Source organism: Kryptolebias marmoratus, linkage group LG20 (genome assembly GCF_001649575.2).
Source record: "Kryptolebias marmoratus isolate JLee-2015 linkage group LG20, ASM164957v2, whole genome shotgun sequence".
NCBI classification, from domain to species: domain Eukaryota; kingdom Metazoa; phylum Chordata; class Actinopteri; order Cyprinodontiformes; family Rivulidae; genus Kryptolebias; species Kryptolebias marmoratus.
This window is the reverse complement of record NC_051449.1, coordinates 1,032,215-1,054,833: the sequence shown is the minus strand read 5'-3', so window position 1 is coordinate 1,054,833 and position 22,619 is coordinate 1,032,215. Positions and strand designations below refer to the sequence as shown.

Sequence of the window (22,619 nt, the reverse complement as noted above, 5' to 3'; positions counted from 1 at the left end):
ATTACATGCAGGCTAACACCAATTAGGTGTTGTGATGAGAAGCTATTTTATTTTCTGTTTTTCAAGAGTAGTCGAGGGAAGAACCGAAAGTTAAACAACGATTTTTTTTAACTAAATCAATGACGTCATGACGTCGGTCAGTGTGCGTTCGGTGTTCTGACGATCTGTGCTTCCTCGTCAGATTTTCCTACCATAGCACGGCTAAATAGTTATGTCTAACGGTCTTTCTAAAACCACAAAAATCACTTACTTCATCAGAATATCCCACCTGTTAAATATAAGCGGGTAGCACAAATAGATCTATGCATTAAAAGCAGCAAGTGTCTGAAAAACATTACAACTTCCATACAAAAACCTACAAAAGCACACACACAAAAAAATACTTCAAAAACACTCCACAGAAATTAATTTCACTTGTCTGATTTTTTTATGTACAGATATGCATCTTTTAATGGTTTAAAATAAAATAAGAAAAGTCTAGTTATTTCCATGCAGTGTCCAGAAAGAGGTGTTGTTCAGCTTGTAGGGCAACACAAAAATCAAAGTTCTTTACAACAAAAAAAATTACAAAAATTGTGTTTTAAAACACATTTTTTAAATATATTCAGTGTGGTGTATTGGTTTGTATATTTCTGGCAAATTTTCACAGTTTAGACAAAAATCTTTGTTTACAATGTTTTTGGGTTTTATTATTTGTTTTATTTCATTTTTTTATTTTCTGTTTTGCATCCTACATAACTTTATCCAAGGTCAAATTATTTTTTATCAAATCTGCAGGTTTTTTGTTTTTTGATGGTTACAAGATGGAGCATGTGCTGCTGACCTATTTTCACTTTTTTTCCTTAGTTTAATTTCATGTATTTCAGAAAAAGATGAAGTCCTAAAACCTCCTGCACTACCAGAACACAAATATTTCATTTTTAAATTATTGTGTTTTGTTTTGTTTTGCAATTAAAGCAAAAAATAAAAAGTACAATTCAAAACAAGAAATTTATCATGTTTAAATTACAAACTAAGATAAAATCAGACATAAAAAAATACATTTAAGGCAAAACACCACAGAGACAAATATACATCCTTGACACATGTGATGTGAAATTATGTTTTTTTTTTTTGACTTTCTGGCTTTCACAAACCGAAAAGTTAAAAACTCTGCAATGAGCTGACGATATGGTGCTGAGAAGTCTGAAAGGCTGATGACATTCGAGCTAGGTGGGCTTGATTCAGGTCATGGCCAGGTCTGCAGGAGGTCAGAGGTCAAAGGTCAGGTCAGCATGTGTGTGTTGTTGCTGCTCACTCAGTTATCCAGAGAACAGCTGAGCAACAACAGCTGCATCACCGAGGTGACTTATATTCTCAAAACTCAACAGAAACAGGCTTGTTAAAAGTGACTACTGCTCTAAAGTAAAAGAAATCTTTCAAGAATTCAGCAAATCTTAAAGCGTGTACCTCATTCAGTCAACATACCATTCAGGGACGGTGCATCTGTGCTGCTATTTTATTATCTGTAGGATGTCCACCTTACGGGTAGGAAATGTAAGAAAGGTTTCTTTTTATGATGTCAAAACTGTCACTGGCTGTTTAACCACATCTGCTGCACACAAAAGAGAAATACTCAGATGTTATAACTTTACCACAACACACAAAATATATACTAGATTACACACTAAAAACTAACCACATGGCTTCATTTTAAACACATTCCAGCCTCATTAAATACTCGTTTAAACTCTTATAGTTCTGATCATTTCATGAACTGACCTTTGGGATATTTGTGATTAACTGAAATGGATAAAAAACACAAACAGTTCCTGGATTCTTCCTGCAGATGGCAGTGGGCTATTACTTTCCTGAGACTCATAAAAACTACTCAGATCTTAAAAACAAACAGGATTAACCTAAATTATCATAAAGATAAAACACACAGACCTGCTGACAGAATCACATTATATGAATTTCAGCTGCAGGTTGTTTCTTTGGGTTAGGTTCAGAGATTGTTGTGAGGTTAAAGGTCATTCAGGTTTATGAGGATCAGAAAGAGCTGTAAACTTTATGAGGACACTTTGGGAAGGTTTGAACTTTTACAAACAGCTGATGGTTCAAACTCAGGAGCTGCATGGATCACCACAACAACATTATCATAATTTATACAAAATATAATTTATTCAGCCAACAAGCACTTCTTTACCTAACTCCGATCACACAGGAGCAGCTAAATCATTCCACGACTCATCATTTTACCTCGAATCAGATCAGCAGTGTCCTTCAGAGACATCGAGGAGTTTGTTAACAAAAAACTGTAAAACTTTATGCTTCTTAGCTGCTGCTGGATAGATTATTCCACCAACAACTGCAGCTTAAATTTGACTGAATTCAGATTGTATTTTTTGGTTTAATTGAAATGTTTGTAAAGAGTTTTGTTTTTTAACATTTGTTTTCACGTATTTTATCCAAGAAAATATTTGCTGCTTTGCTCCACAGAGGTGGACTAAAGAAGAACTGACTGACTGATCTGAGAAACTTTTAGTTGTTTAATTGAGTTTTCAGGTTGCAAAGAATACTGCATGTATATATGAAAGTAGTGTTTTGCCTAAGAAAATATGAGCAATAAATACAGTTTTAATAAAACGAAAATACAACTTTTTGTTTTAATTGAAACATCTTTTATTTAATTCACCTTGGTTTATACAGGTAATCTCATTAAAATCTGGGAACTCATTCACAACAGTTTCAAACAAACAGAAATGATAATATAATAATAAACAGATATATAAGTCAAAACAGTGGATACAATTAATTGAAAATATCAAATAAAAGCAGAATAATATACTAAAAACTGGAAGAAGTTGCCAATGAAGCTTTTCCTTTTGTTTTTGAAATAAGAGCGATAAACACAAATTTAAAATTTGTCATTTATTGTTTAGTGAAAACTGAAAACTTCTCAGGAACAAAAGTCTCCAAACATCAGTTAGTGTTTCTTTATGCGTAATAGAAATTAAACATATTGCTGCTTTTAATGAGACATGGCAGATAAAAAAGTTGCAAAAGTTTATTTGAACTTTACAACCTACCAACAGTGGTAAACATCTTGATCAAACCTTAATTTTAGCCTAATAAAACTGAACAACATCACAGGAAATCATTTGTTCTCTGGTGAGTCAGGATTCAAGACTATAAAATATAAATGAATAAAATATGCTGGTTTAGATTCTCAGTCACCCAGAACATGGTAAATCAGAAAAAAAAACAACTGCAGTTCTATTCTATAGTCCTAAATAAAATACAAGTTTAGCTGTTTTTTTATGTTTTCTATGAGATGCATAAAACACCAATGATCAAAATAATGTAGAGAATAAAAAAAGAAGAAAATTCCCTAAACCTTAATAAATTCTGTCTATTCAAGTTTACATAATTCGATTGAGTCTCCAGTACCATCAGTTGCAACTCCGGCGTGGAGCGGCTGAGTGAACGTGGTCTGGACTCTGTGGAGGAGAGTCATGGTTTCAGAGACGCTGTAGAAGGACAGAACACCTGCTCTGTGGTCCAGGTACACTCCGACTTTAGACGGCTGAGGAGCTGAGATGGAGGTTGAGATGCTGTTGTGCAAAAATTTATAACTGCCATAGAAGACATTTAATGCCCAGGATTTATCATTATGCCCAAATTTACACTGATTCCCTCTTCCTGCTCTGCGGACATTCTTGTATGCAACTGCTACATCAACATCTGTGTTGCTCCACTCCACCTCCCAGTAACGACGTCCCGTCAGACTCTCTCTGCTCAGGACTTGGTGATGATCCGTGAATCTGTCTGGGTGGCCAGAATAAGGCAGGTGGAACATCGTCCGTGTTACCTTTCTGTTCTCCTCTGACAGTAACAGGTATTCATTTACTGTGTTTGGATCCAGGGTGATTTTACAGGAATATTTTAAGAATCCAGCTCTGCTCTTTGGTTCTGGTTGTGGCAGTAAAACATCCACCTCAGAAACAGTCAGTGAGATGTTTGTCCATTTGTCCCTCAGAATGTCCTGTAGTTTGTCTCTGAGCTCCTCCACAGCTGCTGTCACGTCCTCAAAGTATCTCAGAGGTTTGGTCTTGATGCTGGATGAGTGTGGAGACTCACTGAGTGCTGACACTGAGGGGTAGTTGTGGAGAAACTGGTTGTGATCCTCTGTGTGTGAGAGCTGCTTCAGCTCAGCATCTCTCCTCTTCAGCTCAGTGATCTCCTGCTCCAGCTTCTCCTGAAGCTCTTTGACTCGACTCACTTCAGTTTCCTGCTGGGATCTGATCTGCTGCTTCACATCAGAGCTTCTCTTCTGGATGAGACGGATCAGCTGAGAGAAGATCTCCTCACTGTCCTCCACTGTTTTATCAGCAGAGTGATTGATGGCCTCCACCTCCTGTTGAAGCAGCTTCACATCTTTCTCTCTGTCCTGGATTCCCTGCTGGATTGTTTGTCGCCTCACCTCGAGCTCTCTCTGCCTCTCAGCTCTTTCTGCTGCAGCTGAGACTGTGTCGTGGCCTTTATGTTCATCCACAGAGCAGAGATAACAGATACACTTCTGATCAGTACGACAGAACATCTTCATCACCTCATCATGACGAGAGCAGATGTTCTCCTGCAGGTTCTTGGAGGGCTCCACCAGTTTGTGTTTCTTAAATGGGTGCTCATCCTGATGAGGATGGAGGTGTTTCTCACAGTAGGAGGCCAAACAGACTAAACAGAACTTTGTAGCTTTCAGTTTTCTTCCAGAGCAGAAATCACAGGCCACATCTTCAGGTCCAGCATAGCAGTGATCAGCAGGAGCAGCTTGGAGGCTAATTTTCTTCATCTGCTTTACTAAATCACCTACTGTGCTGTTTTTCTCCAGGTCAGGCCTTCGTGTGAAGGTTTTTCTGCACTGAGGGCAGCTGTGGATTCCTTTCTGATCCTCTTCATCCCAGAAGCTTTTAATACAGTCCATACAGTAGCTGTGTCCACAGGGATTAGTCACTAGAACCAGATTATCGAGGCAAATCGAACAATAAAAGGTTTCCTGGTCCAGCTGGGCTCTTTTTTGTGCCATTGCGCCTCTCACTAACAGTTGCTGTGTGAGTTTCTTTTCCTCATAAAAGCAACTTGCCTGAGCTCGGATATGGAAATCATCACACAGAGACTGTGCAGCCTATCAGCTCTTACCTGTCGTCACATGTTGGTTACACCCGTAAGCAAACTACAGATCTGAAGGGTAGTAAACAAGGATGTGGGCAGCGTGGAACTGTACTACCAACGGAGTGCCTTAACTAAATGGTTAAAATTTTAGAGCTGCAGAACTGTTTTTTAACACTTTCACAGGAGCTTTCGTATGAGGCTACAGCTCATTCTGTCCACGTCTGAAAACCACACTAATGAGAAACTCAAGAAATTCCATTTTCACAGAAATGCTGTGTGTGTGTCCTTAAAACTAAAACAAAAGCCAAAATGAGAAAAACAGAAGCTAAAATTAGAAAAAGAAACAGAACCTAAAAGCTAAATTGAGCAAAGACAGAGGCTAAAAGCTATAACGAGCAAATCAGAAGCTAAAAGTTCAAATTAGCAACACAAAAAGAAGAAAATTACCCATAAAAGAACTAAAAGCTAAAACCAACAAATCAGTAACTAAAAGGTAAAATTAGCCAAACATAAGCCAAAATTAGCAAAACAATAACCAAAAGCTAAAACCAACAGAATAGTAGCTAAATGCAGCAAAACATTAGGTAAAAGCTACAAACAACAGAACACTAACTAAAAGAAAAAAATTAGCTAAACAGTGACCAAAAGCTAAAACCAACAAAACAACAGCTAAACAGTAGCTCAACAGCTAAAGAACAGTAACTAAACGTTAAAATTAGTCAAAATGAACAAAACAGTTGCTAAAAGGTAAAACTGAAACAAGTATGCTGAAGTACATTTCAAAGAGCACAAATGTTTTAAGGGTTTGAAGAGTTCTCTATTCATTTCAATGAGGAACATTTTTAATTTTTAAAATACTAGAGCGTTTTGTCAACTTGGAAATTAAAATAAAGCTTTAAAATTTCTATTTAAACAGTCCTCAAGCTGTGGGATGACATTTTTAAAGTTTCTTAAAGGTGATATTTTCTTCAGTCAAGTCAAGCTTTGTTCCTCAAACTTGTTTTATGTTTGTGCATGCCTTATAGCGAGCAGCTGACTGAAACAGTGTTTACTGTCTGTCCAAATTAGACTTCTCAATCGATAATTTCAGGTCAAATAATATTCCTTCTTTGGAGTTTCCAGAAAAGATATAAACAATAACTTTTCAGCCTTGATTTTCAGACACTGTCACTGAAGTGACTGAACTTTGGTGGTTTTCTGATCCACGTTCCCAGACCTCCAGCCTGCAGAGAGCTGCTGAACTGCTGCACCGCCCTCTCGTAACGCCCAGCGGCCATTTTGGAAGAAGAATAGATGCTTGTGGTGGCTTCAGGGCTTAAAACTGGTCTGTTTAACTGAGAAAGAACAACAGAAACATGGTTTGATGTTTTGAGGCAATAACCAAAACACCTTATTGAGAGTTTGCAGAGATATTCAACCTCACTTTATGTCTAAATGCATGTTTAGATAAAAATATAAAAACTGACTTCACTAAAGTCGAGCTTCAGGAAGTGTTTGAGGTGTTTTAGCAGCAGTGGTCTGCAAGAGACATTTCTAAATGATTATTGATGATGTTATCACCCAAACTAAAGTATAACAAGTTAAAACTCAAGAACTGGAAATGTCTGTTAAGCTTTAGAGAGGTTTCTTTTCAACAAAAGCATGTAAAACTGTAAAAACTAAACACATGATCAGATTTCCTGCTTGTGCAACATGTTCAGTTGGACTGAAAGGTATTAAAATCCTCTTTCCACACCATCTTGTGACATATCAGGCTTTCCAGCTTGTCTTAACGCCTCCCCATGTGCAATATTTAAAAACCCTTCAGCAAAATAATCTTTAAAGTGAAACTAAAAGTGACATGATCTGTGAGGTTTGAAGGCAGGCAGGACACAAAAAAACTATTTTATTAAAGGAAAAGGTGCTGGAGAGGCAGCCAAACTCTTCTTACAGTAAAACTTTGAAAACAAACCACTAAAGACAACAGAGAGGACTGTAACGGCATGTAGGAATAGAGGACAATATAAAGGAAGTGCTAATTAAACCAAATAACAAAGAGCTGGAGACAATTGGGAACAGGTGAGAACAGGCAGGGCAGGAGTGGACTGATGAGCTGAAAACCGAACGTAAAATAAGCACAAGAATCACACAAAAAACATAATAAAACACCACAAAAGGTCACTAAATAAAACATAAATAAGGATTCTGACACAAAGTTTATTACTTCAGTACAACCAGCCAGAGAAAACCAGTTTAGATGTTTTTCTGTTTGTGTGAATATGTGTTTCTATCTGTGTGTTAAATAGAACAGGAGCAAATATTTCCTCAGTTGAAACTGTACAAGTTCTCTCTAAATGTCTTACCTGTTTCTGCAGCCTCCTCCAGCAGGTGAACAGGGAGTGTCTGCAGAGCCGAGACGGAGTCCCCGAGTCCCTTCTCCTTCCTGTGGAGGTGCTGACCTCCTCCAGGCCTCCATCACCGTAGCTCCAGTTCACGCTTACGTTGGATGCCTTCCCTGCAGGCCAAACCGCCCTGCTGCTCAGACCTGCGTGGAGGATGAGAAAAACATTGGTGTTTTGTCAAAAGTGTCAGTATCTTGAGTAAATAATGTGGAAAGACATGTTCTTATTAAACTCCATATTACAGTAAAAATTAGATATCAACATCCAGTTATCTGCATCGTACATTTTCACCATAAAACAGCTAAACTGATTCATCAACCTTCTAGTTTGGGTTTCCATCCCCCTAAAGTTGCTCTTTTTAGTAAATAAACTGCAAAAAAAATTAAGCATCATTGAGCTTAAAGTCCACTTTTGGCACTTTTATTGATAGAAATATTAATTTCCAACCCTCATGTTGACTTACAGCCAAGTAGCAGCTGCTGTCGTTGGTAGGGGAGGGGCAGGTGTTTAACAGGTGCCAGGCGACACGCCATGACTCTGCCCAGGTGACCCGTGTGGCTCAGCGTTCCCACTGTCAGGCTGCTCAGGTAAATCGGCTCCACCAGGTGAGACAGCAGAGCCCCCTGGAGGCCCACGACACTCCACCTGTCAAGACAAACTGTTTACTTTTAATTAAATGAGCAGAAATATGCCGGTAATTGAGTCCAGGACTTTCAAAACAAAAAAGTGATGAATGTAATGAGTTAAATATAATAAATGAAGTTATGTTTTTAAATAGAAGCAGGGGATTATTTATCAAACTCACTTAGCCATTTTATCCGTGCAGGACATGCTAACAGCAGGTTTACTCGGTGACACATCATCCCATTTCTGATGGGCTCCCTGTGCTGTGACAGGCAGCGTCCCCTCACCACCATTCACCTTCACCCTGAGGTGACAGCAGAACCTCCTGCTGGGATCTGACACAAAAAAGAAACTGGTTTACAAGTGTGCAACAGCTGAAAGTAAGCAAAGGAAACCATTTAAAGGGCTCAACTTTAAGTCTGACTTTAATGTCCTTTCAAAACTATTATGAACAGAATTTACAACAACTAGAAGGGTTGAAAATAGGCTTATCTGTGAGCTCCAAAATACTTTGTGTTGATAAAATAATAACTTAAGATGTTTGTCTCACATGCAGCTGTGGTCTCGTAGGGGCAGTTGAGCCGAGCATCTCCACACGGTGATGAGCTGACGTACATGTGGAAGAGGACACCATCCTGCAGCCGGAAACTGCCAGCGCAGCCTTTATTTGGTACAAAGATGGATCGTTCCTCGCCATTTGCTGGCTTACTTCAGGGACAGAAAACATAAAAAAATGTTTTCTCTCATGTCTGACAGAAATAGAATCATTAAAACAATTATGATGACTCTTAACTTCACATTTGAAGGTAATCTAACTCTGGTGGTTTTAATTTGCTGGCTCAAAAATTGTTTAAATATATAATTATCTTTATTGACACTGTGCGGCTTGAATAAAATGAAATTGGGAGATCCTACTTTGGTGATTCTGCAACACCTCTTAAAGGTGGTTCAAACCAGCTGTGTCAAAACAGAACTTAATCTGAGAAAAGCCATTTCAAAAGTAGACAAACTGACTCCTGTCAGAGCAAAATATAAATTAAAATGAGCATAAATTAATTTTTTTCAATTATGAACATTTTTATGCTAAAATCTCAAGCAACGCTTTCCAGTTTTATAAATGTTTTGAACTTTGTAAAGTTAAAATCCCCACAAAAATATGTATATCTTTGTATTTGGGATGTAAATATACCTTCAGTAAAGAAAAAAATAAAATAAAATTACATATTTTGCATCCCTAACTTCACGTTGTCAAGATATATATATATATATATATATATATATATATATATATATATATATATATATTTTTTTTTTAAGTTTCTAAAATGAACTTAAGAATCAAAATAACTAGTTAAAATAAAATATTCAATGTGTTACTTTTACCCACTTTTTGGGTAAAACTATGATACATTTTAAAGCCCAAAATATTTAGAATACAGTTTAAAAGTATATTTTGGATAGCACAAACTGACTCCTTGACAAACATACTGTCAGCATGCGGGGAGACGGAGACGAACCCAGAGTGCAGACTCGTGCTAAAGGAAATTAATTTATTAAAACAAAACAACTAAAACAAAGAGGCTGACAGGGCAGCAAAAAACTGTAACAAACTAAACATGGAGCAAGATAAGAACATCCAGAAACCAAAAACAATGATGCAGCAGAGTGGTGGAGAAAGTGACCGGATTTTCAAACACTGGAGGTAACGAGGTGAGTGGGAACAGGTGAGTGATTAGGATTGAGGACAGGTGTAGGTGGGCGTGGCAGACAAGCAAAGAGAAGACTGAGGAGGAAAGAATGATGACAAAAGCAGAACACTACAAAAACAAGAACTAAACTGAAATAATAACTTCAACAGAAACAAGATAGTAAACAAACAATAAAACTACAAACACAAAAACACAAAACCCCACACATACATGTTTACAGCAGAATATTACAAAACGAAACAGAAACAGTGATGGTACCCCAGCAGCAGCTCCAGCTGATTGTAGAGGAATCGAAGCAGGGCTCGTCGGCTGAGGACTTCAGCGTGGCAGTCCCTGAGAGTACAGCCCAGCTCACTCAGGTGGTCCAGGTTCAAGCACTTTGTCCCTGAAGCCAGACACACAACCTGGGCTAATCTGAGGTCAAATCCTGAGAAAAAGAGGGTCCCAGATTCAGCTGATATGTGAGAGAGAAATTTTAATGAATTTACTGAGGTGAATGTCACAGGAAATCCAGAAATCAAAATATAATATTCAGTGTATAAATCTAACAGTTATAGGTGAGTGGATGAACAGATGAGATCAGGCAGAAATCCCGTGGACCATGATGTTTGCAGATGACATCAAGATCTGTGGTGAGAACAGGGAACAGTGAAGCTACAAGGTCAGAGGTCACAAAGGTGCAGGACTTCAATGACTTAGGGTCCACTGTCCAGGAAAAAACAGGGAGTGAGGTAAAGAGGTGAAGAAGAGAGTCCAGGCAGGATGGAGTGGATGGAGAAAAGTTTCAGGAGTGATTTGAGACAAAAGGGTGGCAGCAAAGGTCAAAGGTCAAAGGAAAGGTTTACAGACAGTGGTGAGATCAGCCATGTTGGACAGTTTGGAGACAAAAGACAGGAGACAGAACAGGAAGTGTCAGAGCTGAAGATGTTGAGGTTCTCCTTGGGAGGGACGAGGATGGACAGGATTAGAATGAGGACATCAGAGGTCCAGCACAGGTTGAAGGACTGGGAGATAAAGTTAGAGATGGTTTGGACATGTGCAGAGGAGGGACAGAAGGATGTTAGAGAGAAAGAGGACATATATGGATGCAGTCAGAGAGGGCATGGAGGGAGTTGGACTGAGGACAGAGTTAGATGGAGGAGGAGGACTCACTGTGGTGACTCCTGAAAAGGGAACAGCCAAAACAAGAAGATGAAGATGAAGAAGGATAAAGACAAGTCTGTTATGATCTGAGAACATCAAAGGGAAAAATGTATAAGATGTTGGAAAATACCAAAGACAAGATTCAAACTCCAAAACAAAAACTGTAATCTAAATACAAAAATGAAAGAAATAAAAAAAAACAATGACAGAAAGGTTTTTATGGGTGTTTCCTGTCTAACTTCATGTGTTCAGGTCAGAGTTTTCTGCTCACCTCTGGTCATCACGATTCCTGCCAGAACTTTGTTATGAAGAAGTGAGGTAGAGGAGCAGCTGTCAGTCAGCTGTGAATATTTCTCTTTAACCAAGTGGCAAATCGACTCTGCAAAGAACTGCAGAAAAAAGTAATGTTAGAAACTGTGAGATCTCAGTTTCTGTCTTTTTACGACATTTTCTCCCATGCTTGGTGGTTTCTGGATGACAGTGGCACAAGGTCATGTATAATGAACATGTTAAACAATTATCTGTGAGATTAATATGCTCTTCACACCTCCATCCTGCTCCACCTCTGTCTCCTTGGTCTGCTGCCGCTCCTCCATCCCTAATGTGCTGTAATAATGTTCATTAATGCGTCACGATGCCTGACAGACAGTTATGATTGAAGGAGGGACAGGAGGGAGGGGTTCTGCAGAGGAGCTTCTGCATATTATGTTATTAAAGCCTGCATGTTTGTAAATCCACTGTTTTGTTGTTGCTTTTTTAACTTCATCTGTCCATCAAGGAATTCTGACATTAACTGTCCCTCCGGGTGTAATAAAGCACATGTCTCTTTTCCTCTATTATCTTTCACACATTTGAGCAACATTTCACCTCAACTCCCAGGAGTCGATTTTATGAGACGGAGCTGCTTGTATTCATAAAGTACGACAGGAAAAGACGCCAAGGACAATTCAAGATGGCTCTGAGACATAATGAAGTTGTTTGGATGCTGCAGACATGCATGCGGGACACCATCCAGTTCTCAGGCCTCGGGACATGATGGTCATACTGATGCACAGCACACTCCATTTGGTAGCATACTGCACACCTCAGACCCATTTATCCAGACAGTTTGCGCTGGCCGTTAAAGAGATGAGGGGTAAACTCAGTGGTGTGGCATGAAAATGACACTGATTCCAGGTGAAAATTATCTATAATGTATGAAAACTTCAGTATATTTGAGGTAAACTTTTATTTTCTGTATTTTAAAGTTACCTCTTTAAACATTCAGTTTAATGTTAATCAGACAGATTTTTGAAGTGTGCAGAAAAGCATGCTTCTACATTCGGTTTTCAAGAACATGAAACCCTGAATGTTCCACGGAGCTCCATTAAAAAATGGAAAGCTGATGCCATAATCTGCCATAAGTGGGTTGTCCACCAAAACCCACGGTCCTATCTGTCCATAGGACCACTAGAAGCTGCACAGAGCTGGGCTTCATGCAAGGTTGGAAAAAAACGCTGCTTAGGAAAAAAGCTGAACTTTTAGGCTGTTTTGCTTTAAAAACATGTGGAAGAAGGTGCTGTGTTCTGATGAGACCAAATGTGCCACCTCTCATCGCGCATGGTGATGGTAGTGTCATGCTGTGGGGATGTTTTTCATCAACGAGGACTGAGAAACTGGTCAGAGTTAAAGGAAAGATGGATGGACCAAAATACAGAGACATTCTTGACAGGAACCTCTTGGAGTTTTCAAGAGATTTGAGATTGGGAGAGAGGTTCACCCTCCAGCAGGATAATGACCCTAAAACACACCATGAAAGCAACACTCCAGTGGTTTAAGGAGAATCAGTTAAGTGGTCCAGTCAAAGCCCAAATCTCAATCCAACTGAGAACCTCTGGTTTGATTTAAAGATCAAGATTTTCATAGAATTATTCCTTTAATCAAACTAAAAATCAAATTAAGTTTCTGGTTGTGAGACAACAGAATTACCCAGAGGGATTAATATTTTTGCAAGGCACTGTAAATCCAGACTAACTCACCTGAGGTAGCTGATTTTTGGTCCTGCTTGCCTGGAGGCCCATTAGGTTCCTTTCTGGTCCAAGACTTATGTTGTAAAGAGACTGCAGGGCTGCTGCTGCTGCCTGAACTTTGGCCCGTCTTTTACTGGGACCAGAACCTTCAAACACCCTCCCCTCCAGTCTGACCACCATGATAAAATTCCTCATTGGTCTGCCATGAACCTTTTCAACCTGACACATGTATCGGAGTCCCGGTCGCAGCTCGTTGAGCAGTGCTACTGGACTCAGGTGCTCCAACAGTGAGGTGCTGACATGGGGTTTCCTTGGATTTGATGAGGAAACTAAATCCAGAGTAAACTGAATAGTTTGTTTGTGATTGTAAATGCTGGTTAGGACCTCATTTTTTGTTGTGTCACAGTGAAGGAGATCATAGTTTCTGAGCAATGACGATTCAAACCCTGTGAGGAATGCATCGGGCAGGTCCAGTTTATCTGCTGTGAAATCTACAGTTGTTCTGGTGAACTTCCCCATGGTGGCGTGCGCCTGAGAGGCATTCGGGAACTGGATGAATGACTGGAGAGCCAACTCTGCAGCCCTCATCTTTGCTTGTTTTTTTGTCGGTCCTCGACCCTCAAAGTGGAAACCATTTACCTCCACAGCCACAGAGAACACCGGGGCATGCAGTGGACCAGTTTTTGACACTATCTCGTATCTCAGACCTGGTCGTAACTCATTCAGCTGCACCACTGAGTTCTTCTGAGCAACCTCCCAGGCTGATCTTTTACAAGTCGAGTGGTCACTGCCATCCACCGTCAGCTTCTGTCTTTTTAACGGTCTTTGCTCATGTCTAGGAAAAGTACAAAAGGTTGAGGGATGATAGTTTTTTATGATGTCATGCTCCTCCAGGGTTTTCTCATCCTGATTCTCTTTCACCTCCAAACTACTGGCACCTGTAAAGATGCAACAAATACCATGAAAGTCTTTTATAGAGTAATTCTTAATACAAACCCCTGATATTATCTGATGCTTAGTTTAAGTTTGAACAAAAAAGGGTGAAAAAACTTACTTGAATTGTCTGCGTCCTCAGCTGACAATGCTGCAGAATCCCAGGGTTTTATGGGTCTGATAAGGGTTGAAAATGTTTTGCTCCATCCTGAAGAACAGATAGATTTAAAAAAAAATAACATTTTATGATCACCATCACATTTGTCACAAACAGAAACACTCAGGATCACTGTCGTTGACTTTGTGCTTTTCTTATTCCTATCCATTTTATGCTTGTGAAATAAACACCTTCTCAGTCATAATTCTGAATCTTTTAGCTTCTTTTGAACAGAACAAACAGCAGCTGGGTTATAATATGAAGACTGAGACTTTAAAAAGACTTTCCTCTCTGTTCCAACATCTTCAATCTTCCACACTTTTTTTATTTGGAGATTTAGCTTTAGGGAAACATCCTGCAAGCACAAACACCTTAGCAGATCACCCGCAGGCTTCTGAACCAGTGACCCCATTATTCCAAATTAGATTTGTCTGGATCCCTGACATCACTCAACACTTCTGCTTTTTACATAATACCCTCCATTACCACAAATATATTAACAACATGAGGTTTTATATGGTGAGGAAAATGTTTATGCTCTTTCACTTGCAATATAATCATTCTTACAAGCAGCATAGTTCCCACTTTTCAGATGCAGTTAAACATCTCTTTAAAGATTTGAGAGTCATTTTTAAAGCGTATGGTTAAAGATGACAAATTAAAATTTAATCTACATGTTATTTTCTTTAATTAAGCTTCTGTTTAGCCTGTTTTATTGATGGCGGCTGGTGAAGGCACTGCCATGCGAACTAAAAGTCATTATATTAATGAAGGGTGAAAACTAAACTGCACCACATTAACCTTGATCCTTGCAGTTACATTAGGCGTGTGATGCAGTGAAGTGGCGGGTTAATGTGACCGAGATCCGTGAGATGGAAAGGAAATGTAAGGATGTGAGTTTGGAGCTGCTGAGCACAGATAAAAGTGCTTTAATCATCATGACAGCAATACAAAAAATGAGAAAGAAAATGATGATTGTTTGTCTTTCCATTTGGCTCCTGCTCCTTCCTTTCAAACGATCTTTCACTCAGTTTCCATTCATACTTTCAATACTTTCCCCTTCATTAAAGCAGAGGTTAACCAGGTGACAAATTGTTTGCTAGATTAACAGTTTTTTTTTTTTTTTTTACACAGATGACTACATGAACTTTTACATTCAGGAAATATAGTTCTGTGGAAAGGTATTGAACAGTTATTATCTCACCTGTTGTAGATAGCTCTTTGAACATTTTGAAGAAGTCAAAGTCACATTTTTAAGCAGCTGTGATGACCGAGTGGTTAAGGTGTTGGACTCGAAATCCAATGGGGTTTCCCCGCGCAGGTTCGAACCCTGCTCACAGCGATTTTAAAATAGCTGAAGATGTCAGCTTTAATAAAGTTTAAATCTGTTGCATACAAAGTTCAGTGAAAGCCAAACTTTAAAGCAGCCCATTTTGCATGAATTGGACGAGGCTATCTAAACTTTTCACTCATTACATCTTAACCACACTCAATGTCAGCTACTTTAAAATCGCTGTGAGCAGGGTTTGAACCTGCGCAGGGAAACCCCATTGGATTTCGACTCCAACACCTTAACCACTCGGTCATCACAGCTGCTTAAAAACATGAAAATATGTTGTTTCGAAAGAAAAATAAGGTCAAGTAATCAGCAACACATTTTTATTTCCTGTGACTCAATCTGCAGTTATTGTTTTTAAATAAAAAGTTGTATATTTCAGTTGATAAAAACATTTTATTATAATTTATCTAAAGTGGGTAGAGCTGGAAAAATAAATCTAAAGAGCAAGGCAGAAATAAGAAGTTCATATTGCTTCATCTTTGCACCTTCCTTGTGTTTATCAAACCTCAGCAGCAAGGTTCCTCTGTTCTGTCACAGTTAATGAACCTTATTTAATAGAATAATGAGAGAAGCACCCACTCTCTGTTCAGTGTGTGTGTGTGTGTGTGTGTGTGTGTGTGTGTGGTCTGACAGCTGTGGATAATCTTATTTGCAAAGCACAATTAATGGCAAGTGGTTTTATTTACTTTTAATGTGGAGTGTCTTTCCTCAAGGGTAAAGAAATTTGGAAAGTTTTTAGATTAAATCCCTCAATAACCTCCCCTATTATTAGTCAATATAAATGTAAGAGTAGATTTATTTATTTTGTGTTTTGTTTGCATGATTTATTTCTTTCATTTACAGCCATGAAAGGCTGATCTGGTTTTGGTGTCACCCTGAACTGTAACAGATGAAGTGATGAAGTTTATCTAGACTAGACTTTAAATTTATTTTGTTGCATGGTCAATGTTTGGATAGTGATAGGGATTTTTTATTTTAATGCTCTTTCCCTGCACATTTTTTACTTCTTGGTGAGGAACTATATATTTTATATTCATTATATATTTTACTGGATTCATAATAGTTTAGCATCTTTTTTGTTATATAAAAATGGTCTTTTAGTTTGATATTTAATTTTGCTCAACTGAAATTATTAGATAAGTAAAATTACAAACATTTCCTTATGTTGTGGCTGAAAAAAATAGACTCGTTCTTTTTTTATGAAAGCAGAAAATCGCAGGGATGCAACAATTTCTTCCAGCAGAATATATCTGCCCTAAGATGATGAGAGAATGTATTTATACAAGGTGAGAGCTTGTATAAATAAATAGATAGATCACTAGGAGAGCAGTTTGACCTGTGATCAGATGAATATCCTGCATGACAAAGCTGCTGCAACTAATGAAGACATATCACTAAATACCTTTTCTGCCATTACACTTTCCGTAGTTTTGTTGGCTATCTAAGATGACCTCCTGCTGATAGTTCAGTGGTTAAATCATTAGGCTTGAACTATGGAAGGCTCATGTTTGATTCCTGTTCTGGACTAAGTTACCTGAGTGGTGTGTCACTTAGTTAAACTGGTTCAATTAAAAAAGGCAGCTCAGCCTTCGTAATTATGTGGTAACGTGTCACTTTCCTAGAACATTATTAAACTTTAAAAGGTTTACAGGAGGATTTTTCATTATATTCACAATTAATTTGCATTTTTATGTGAGAACAGACCTCAGATCTTTCTCCACTTCTACTTTTAGTTCAGCACATATTTTATTAAAATCGCACTCAGCCAACAAAGCTAAACATCTGCCTTCAGATCAGCAACCTCATGATTATTAAGATCATTATTTTGGAAATGAGTGATGATATTATTGCCTCAAACACATGTTGATCTGCAATAAAAAGCAATGAGAGATGGTAATAATAAAAATAATAACAATATTGACAGTATTAATCTTTGGTGGACTGTCTGTTTGATATTTTTGTTTCAGCTGCTTATTCTCCTTCCTGCTGCTCTATTGTCATTTTATCAGTTTACCTTCTGTTGATGAATCATTTTAAATTTTGTCCATGCATCATAAATATGTAGTTTAAATTAATGCAAAACAAAAAGAAAATTAGTTTTTTTTAAATACTAACAACATGCATCTACTGCTGATGAGCCTTTCTGGTGATATAATGTTGTTATTTCAGTATGTAAAATAAATTAGCATGAAAACTGTTTATTTACATAGTTTATTCTAACAATAAAAGTAATCTCAGGACCCTTGAGTGAAAGGTAAACATGTCCGATTCAAATCTGTTTAATTCAGTCGAATTCAAATCCAGATTCCCACATTTTCCAGGTTTCCACTTCAAAATATTTTAATTTAGTTTATATAACCGAATTCAATACAAACAGATACAGTAAATTAGTAACTAGAAAACAACTGAATGAAAAAATTAGACAAAAAGGAAGGCTTTCGTAAAAAACTAAAACATTTAATCTTGAACTCTATTGTCATAAACTAAAAACATAGGATGATAACTGTATTATATTAATGTTGTTTTATTTCTGTTTTAATTTATTACCACACAAAAATTATAGACTTTTTCCTAACATATGACAAAAAAACAACCTATTTTTACACCATGTTCAGCCCCAACAGGATTTACTTCTTTGCAGCTGCAAGGAAAATAGCAGCCCTCACTTTTACGCGGATCATCCCTGCAATTAAGTTCATCAGCCACACAAACCATATTGCTATTGTTTTCACAAAGCCAGCGTCCATGAGAAATGCAGCGATTGCAGAATCCATCAGTGAAATTGCACGCTGACGTGCCCCACTAGGTCTGACAGCACGATGGAGCTCACTTATCCAAACGGCATCCAATCCTCAGAAATGTCCAAACACAGAAAGGCAGCAGCTGTTTGCTCTGTGTTGGGGAATCATAATCCTCGCTAAAAGCAGGACAATCAAATCATTCCACAAAAGCTTTACAGCCAACAAATGACAACTAGTTCATTTGACTAAAACAAACAGCAGAAGGGGATTTTTTCACAGCCAAATGGTGATTTATTGTAATTGAAAATCTCAGAACAAGTTCATGTGGTCATCTGTGTAATAATTTGATCGTGTCCTCGTTCTCTGCAGGAGCTTTTGTCAGTTTTACTTTTTACAGAACTTTTATATGGCTGATATTTAGGTTTGGGTAATACAGGCTTTAATTAAGGGTTTTGTTTTCTTATATTTTAATATTTTAGATTACTTTGTGATGTAGTCTGTTCAAGAGTTTTGTGTTTTTTGCCTGTGTTTTTCTTTTAACAAGTTTAATTTTCCTCATAATATAATCTTAACGTGGTTTAGATTAGGCAATAAAATTTACTTTGTTATTTACAGTAAAGGATCACAGTTTTGTGTTTAAATAAAGTAATTTACAAAATCTTATCTGGTCTCATTGTACCCCCACATTGTACCCAGCATCTTTCATTTTGTACAAAAAAATTATCATATAATACACAAAAGTGGACATTTTGTGTTAATTAGATACAAAACTTTTTTTCATTTTGCATCCATGTGCCATATTGCATGGATCCCTCTGCCTGCACTTGTGCATATGCAACATGTTACAGAATTAAGCTGTATTTTATTTTAGAGTCAAAGTTTTAAATACCATAACCCTTTCACCGAACGCACCACCCTCGGCTCACTTCCTTTTATCCCAGAGGATGGAGAACTCAGACCATTCACCCTTTAAAGGATGACGCTACAAAATAACTAGAGTTTAACTATTTATTCCAGAAAAACAGAAAATTATTACAAGGCCAGCGCTGGGATTTCTGTCTACAACATCTTATGGTTGAAGCAGAGAGAAGCCTCGAACAAAGGAATCGTCGACTCTTATAGATCCTCGGCTCTGCCCGACACAGAGGGCCGGAGCGCCACCTAATCATGACATCACTAATCGTACTATGTGTCGCCAAAAAACTGTCTTTAACTGGTTCAAGCAAGTGATTCTGTGGCTGTAATGCTATCTTGACGTGTAAGCATCCAGCAGCCATCAGTAAACTGCTCAGGCAGGCCTCGACACAGCCGATAAAGGCGGCTGAGCAACTGGTTTTCCTCTGTTTCTTTTTAGTACTTACCATTACTTTAGGACATGTCTAACAGCACTAATGTGCTTATCTTTGTAACAAATTTATGATAAATGAACCCTTGTTAAAAACAGGAAGCGCCTACTTACTGTCCGAACAAGAAATGTGGGCACAAAGTGCTGAGGATTGGAAATCCATGGCTTAGTGCAAACAAGTCTGGGTATGGTGACCAAAGCTGCAACTGTACAATTTGGCAGAACTACAAATTGACCTAGAGCCAAATCAATCACATCTTAAAGAGTTTATTTTCTCATTTTCATTATTGCAAAACCTGCCCCCCCCAAAAAAAACACCCCTATATGTATTATTCTAACTTACAAATTAACAGTTTTCTTATCTTTTTCGTTTTTGTTTGCAAGTGGAAACCAGTTGTTCTCACCACAAAGCTACAAGTACCTTTAGGAAATATTAAATTGTTTCGACTTCTTTAAGCAAAAGCAAGATTTTCAGACTAAATATGAAACCAAATGACCAGAAACGGAAGATTTTAAAGTGTTTTTTGCCTTGACTTGTTTGAGTGACAGATTGTCACCTGTCTAAAAGCTCCCAGCCTCTCGGAGCAGAAGAAAAACTCAAACTGCAGTGAGTTTGGCAGCACAGCTGCAGCTCTCCCTCCTGCTGTGCATCTTCAGAGCTCGATTGTAAACTGACTTGTTTGCCATTTGAGAAAAAAGATGCCACCTTCTGTTTCTAAAATGCCAGCTGGCTTTAAAGCACAACACGTCGCTGGATACTGTGTAAGCATTAGCTGAGTGCTTCCGCACACTGAAATCATTGTATAAATAGGACACACTTTCAATCCAGCCTGCATGTGCAAAAAATGCCTGTGTGTCATTAATGAAAGTGGAATGGGCTTAAAGCACTTTAAATAACAACTGGACCTAATACCACAGCCATCATGGAGTAATCTGCAGCTTTTACCAAGGATTTACATGCTCAGGACAATGCCTGCTTCATCCTGAAAAGCTGACCTGTTGCCCTGATGACTGTAATTATGATAATCGCAGCCTGACGAGACTTTATGAAAACAGTTAAAATGCAAAGTAAAAGACAGAATTTAATGCTTATTGGATTATTGTTTCATTAATTGTACCTTTGGACTTCCTTTGTTGATGGTTTTGTCAAAACAGCCTGTCATCAACTAGTAAATTGGAAGACTTCTGCCTCATCAGTGGAGTTTGATAGAAAAGCCGCTGATCTTCATAAAAACATCTTTGTAGTTACTGAATCGATTGACAGGAAACGTGCAGACACTTAAACTCCTCAAGCAATACACCTTAATGACTTTGCTGAACCTCCATGAATGTTTCAGCTCTGGAATGTTTTATTATTCAGGGTAAAACTGTTGGTTCGGATGCAATAAAATCTGGTTCATAAATTCATGTTCTGTTTTGAAGAAATGATATCAGCTTTGGTTAAACTTTCACAGCTGCTCTTTCATCAACTTTCAGAGCGTTTTCAGAGAATTCAGTGCAGTTATTTGCTGAAAATCTACTCAGGAAATGTTCAAAGACACAAAACCTTCACTGATTTTGATGGTATACTTTGTGTCATGATGGTAGATCTCCTCGTTTTTATAACTGACCAGGAAAAAAAAACAATCTGCTGGCTTTTAGTGTCAAAAGAAGAAGGGTTTAAATTTCAGCTGCTGTCTTTCTTTTTAAAGTTTTTGTGTTTTGCTTTTGCTTTGTGTGTGTTTTTCTTCCAAAGATGTGTTTTATGTTAACCTTAAGTTGTTAAAATGTGTAAAAGTCAACCTGAACACCAGCCATGTGATGGATGGTTGATATGTTCACGTTTTATCCAATCACAGCTGGGATGCTCTCCAGCCTCCCAACGACCTTGGAAAGGATTAGGCTGATATAATGGATGGTTGCCTTTTAGTTTAAAGTTTTAGTTCTTGTATTTAGATTCTAATCTGGGTTTTGTCTTTAATTCTTTTCTGATTTTGTCAGATTGTGGAACAATTTTACTAACCTTCAAACACACTTTACTTTTCTGTTTTCATATATTTTGAGAGGAATGCTGTTCAACAGTTGGAAAAACTTGACCCTGGCAAGCAAAGCAAATCCATTTAGTTGTTTAAGGAGGCAATTTATAAATCGTATTGACTGGGAAATTAAATAGTAAAGTTTTTTTTTCTGTGTAGTTTCTTTAGTTCAGGCCTTTGCAGAAGCAAATACTGGACTCTATCACTCAACCAACAGGACTTGGTTGTCTAAAGCTTTTCTTCTTGCCCATAAGATTAAATGTTGCCTCTGCATGTAAACAAACCTGAGGGAACCTAAATTAGATTTAACTTCCTTAAATTTGATCAGGCAAACTGACCGCAGATGACTCTCAAAGTAATACGTTCTCCAGAGGCTGCAAGATTTTAGCATCACTGTTTTCACAAAAGATTAATGAGAAGCAGACGTGTTGCTTTAATAAAAAGACAATGCCACTTTTTAATTAAGGCCCATTTATAAAAGATTTGTTGCTGCTTTATGAATTTGTAAACACTTTATAAAGCAGTGGAGCCTTTATTTTGTCTTCCTGTGGAATTTAGTTTAAAGTTAGATATTAATTATTGAGGTTTAACTCAAATAGTTTGTTTTTGCCATGAAAGAACAATAAATTCTTCTTAAACTGTAACTGGATCTTAATGTTAAGCTCATCCCTAATGTGTTTTTTGTAAAAATGCATTAACACTAATACAAACCATCCTCATTTTAGAAAATCAAAAATCCAAAAGTTAGTACCAAAGTTGGTTTCTGAAACACAGAAAAGCTCATTTTTTAAATGATTTAAACAAGGTTGATGTCAATATAAGCCATGTGATGATTTTTCTGTCAAGTTAGAATATTATCAGTCATAATTTCTGCATTTAATTTGACTAACCTTTGCCTTTACACCTCCTCTTCCTTCTCCTCCTCTTCCTCTTGGACCTTCTGTTCACATCACACTCAGGCTGCTCCATGTTCCTGCTGCAGGTCCCGTGCACCGACGCCATGCAGGAGCTTTCTTCCACTAGTTGGTCCTTTCCTGCTCCTTCTTCTCCTCACTCTGAGTGAAGCTGAAGG

The 22,619-nt window shown here is 37.8% G+C and overlaps 2 protein-coding genes and 2 non-coding genes across 4 annotated transcripts; 1 reads left to right on the top strand and 3 right to left on the bottom strand.

Moving 5' to 3' along the window:
* Positions 1 to 2,680: 2,680 nt before the first annotated feature.
* Positions 2,681 to 5,571, bottom strand: LOC108246151 (tripartite motif-containing protein 16-like). Its single transcript, XM_017433558.3, has one exon. It carries the CDS (start codon positions 5,063 to 5,065, stop codon positions 3,395 to 3,397), a length of 1,671 nt encoding a protein of 556 aa, XP_017289047.1. The 5' UTR covers positions 5,066 to 5,571; the 3' UTR covers positions 2,681 to 3,394.
* Positions 5,572 to 5,757: 186 nt separating this feature from the next.
* LOC108246155 (double-stranded RNA-specific editase B2) lies at positions 5,758 to 22,614 on the bottom strand. The gene is made up of 10 exons (XM_017433562.3): positions 22,438 to 22,614; positions 14,072 to 14,158; positions 13,027 to 13,955; positions 11,280 to 11,397; positions 10,124 to 10,292; positions 8,707 to 8,864; positions 8,338 to 8,491; positions 7,996 to 8,177; positions 7,494 to 7,675; positions 5,758 to 6,485 (listed from the first exon to the last, which is right to left on the bottom strand). Exons 1-10 carry the CDS (start codon positions 22,547 to 22,549, stop codon positions 6,309 to 6,311), a joined length of 2,268 nt encoding a protein of 755 aa, XP_017289051.1. The 5' UTR covers positions 22,550 to 22,614; the 3' UTR covers positions 5,758 to 6,308.
* On the top strand, positions 15,368 to 15,449 carry trnas-cga. The gene has a single exon. It is a non-coding gene; the product is annotated as a tRNA-Ser (tRNA).
* Positions 15,619 to 15,700, bottom strand: trnas-cga. Its single transcript has one exon. It is a non-coding gene; the product is annotated as a tRNA-Ser (tRNA).
* Positions 22,615 to 22,619: the final 5 nt, after the last annotated feature.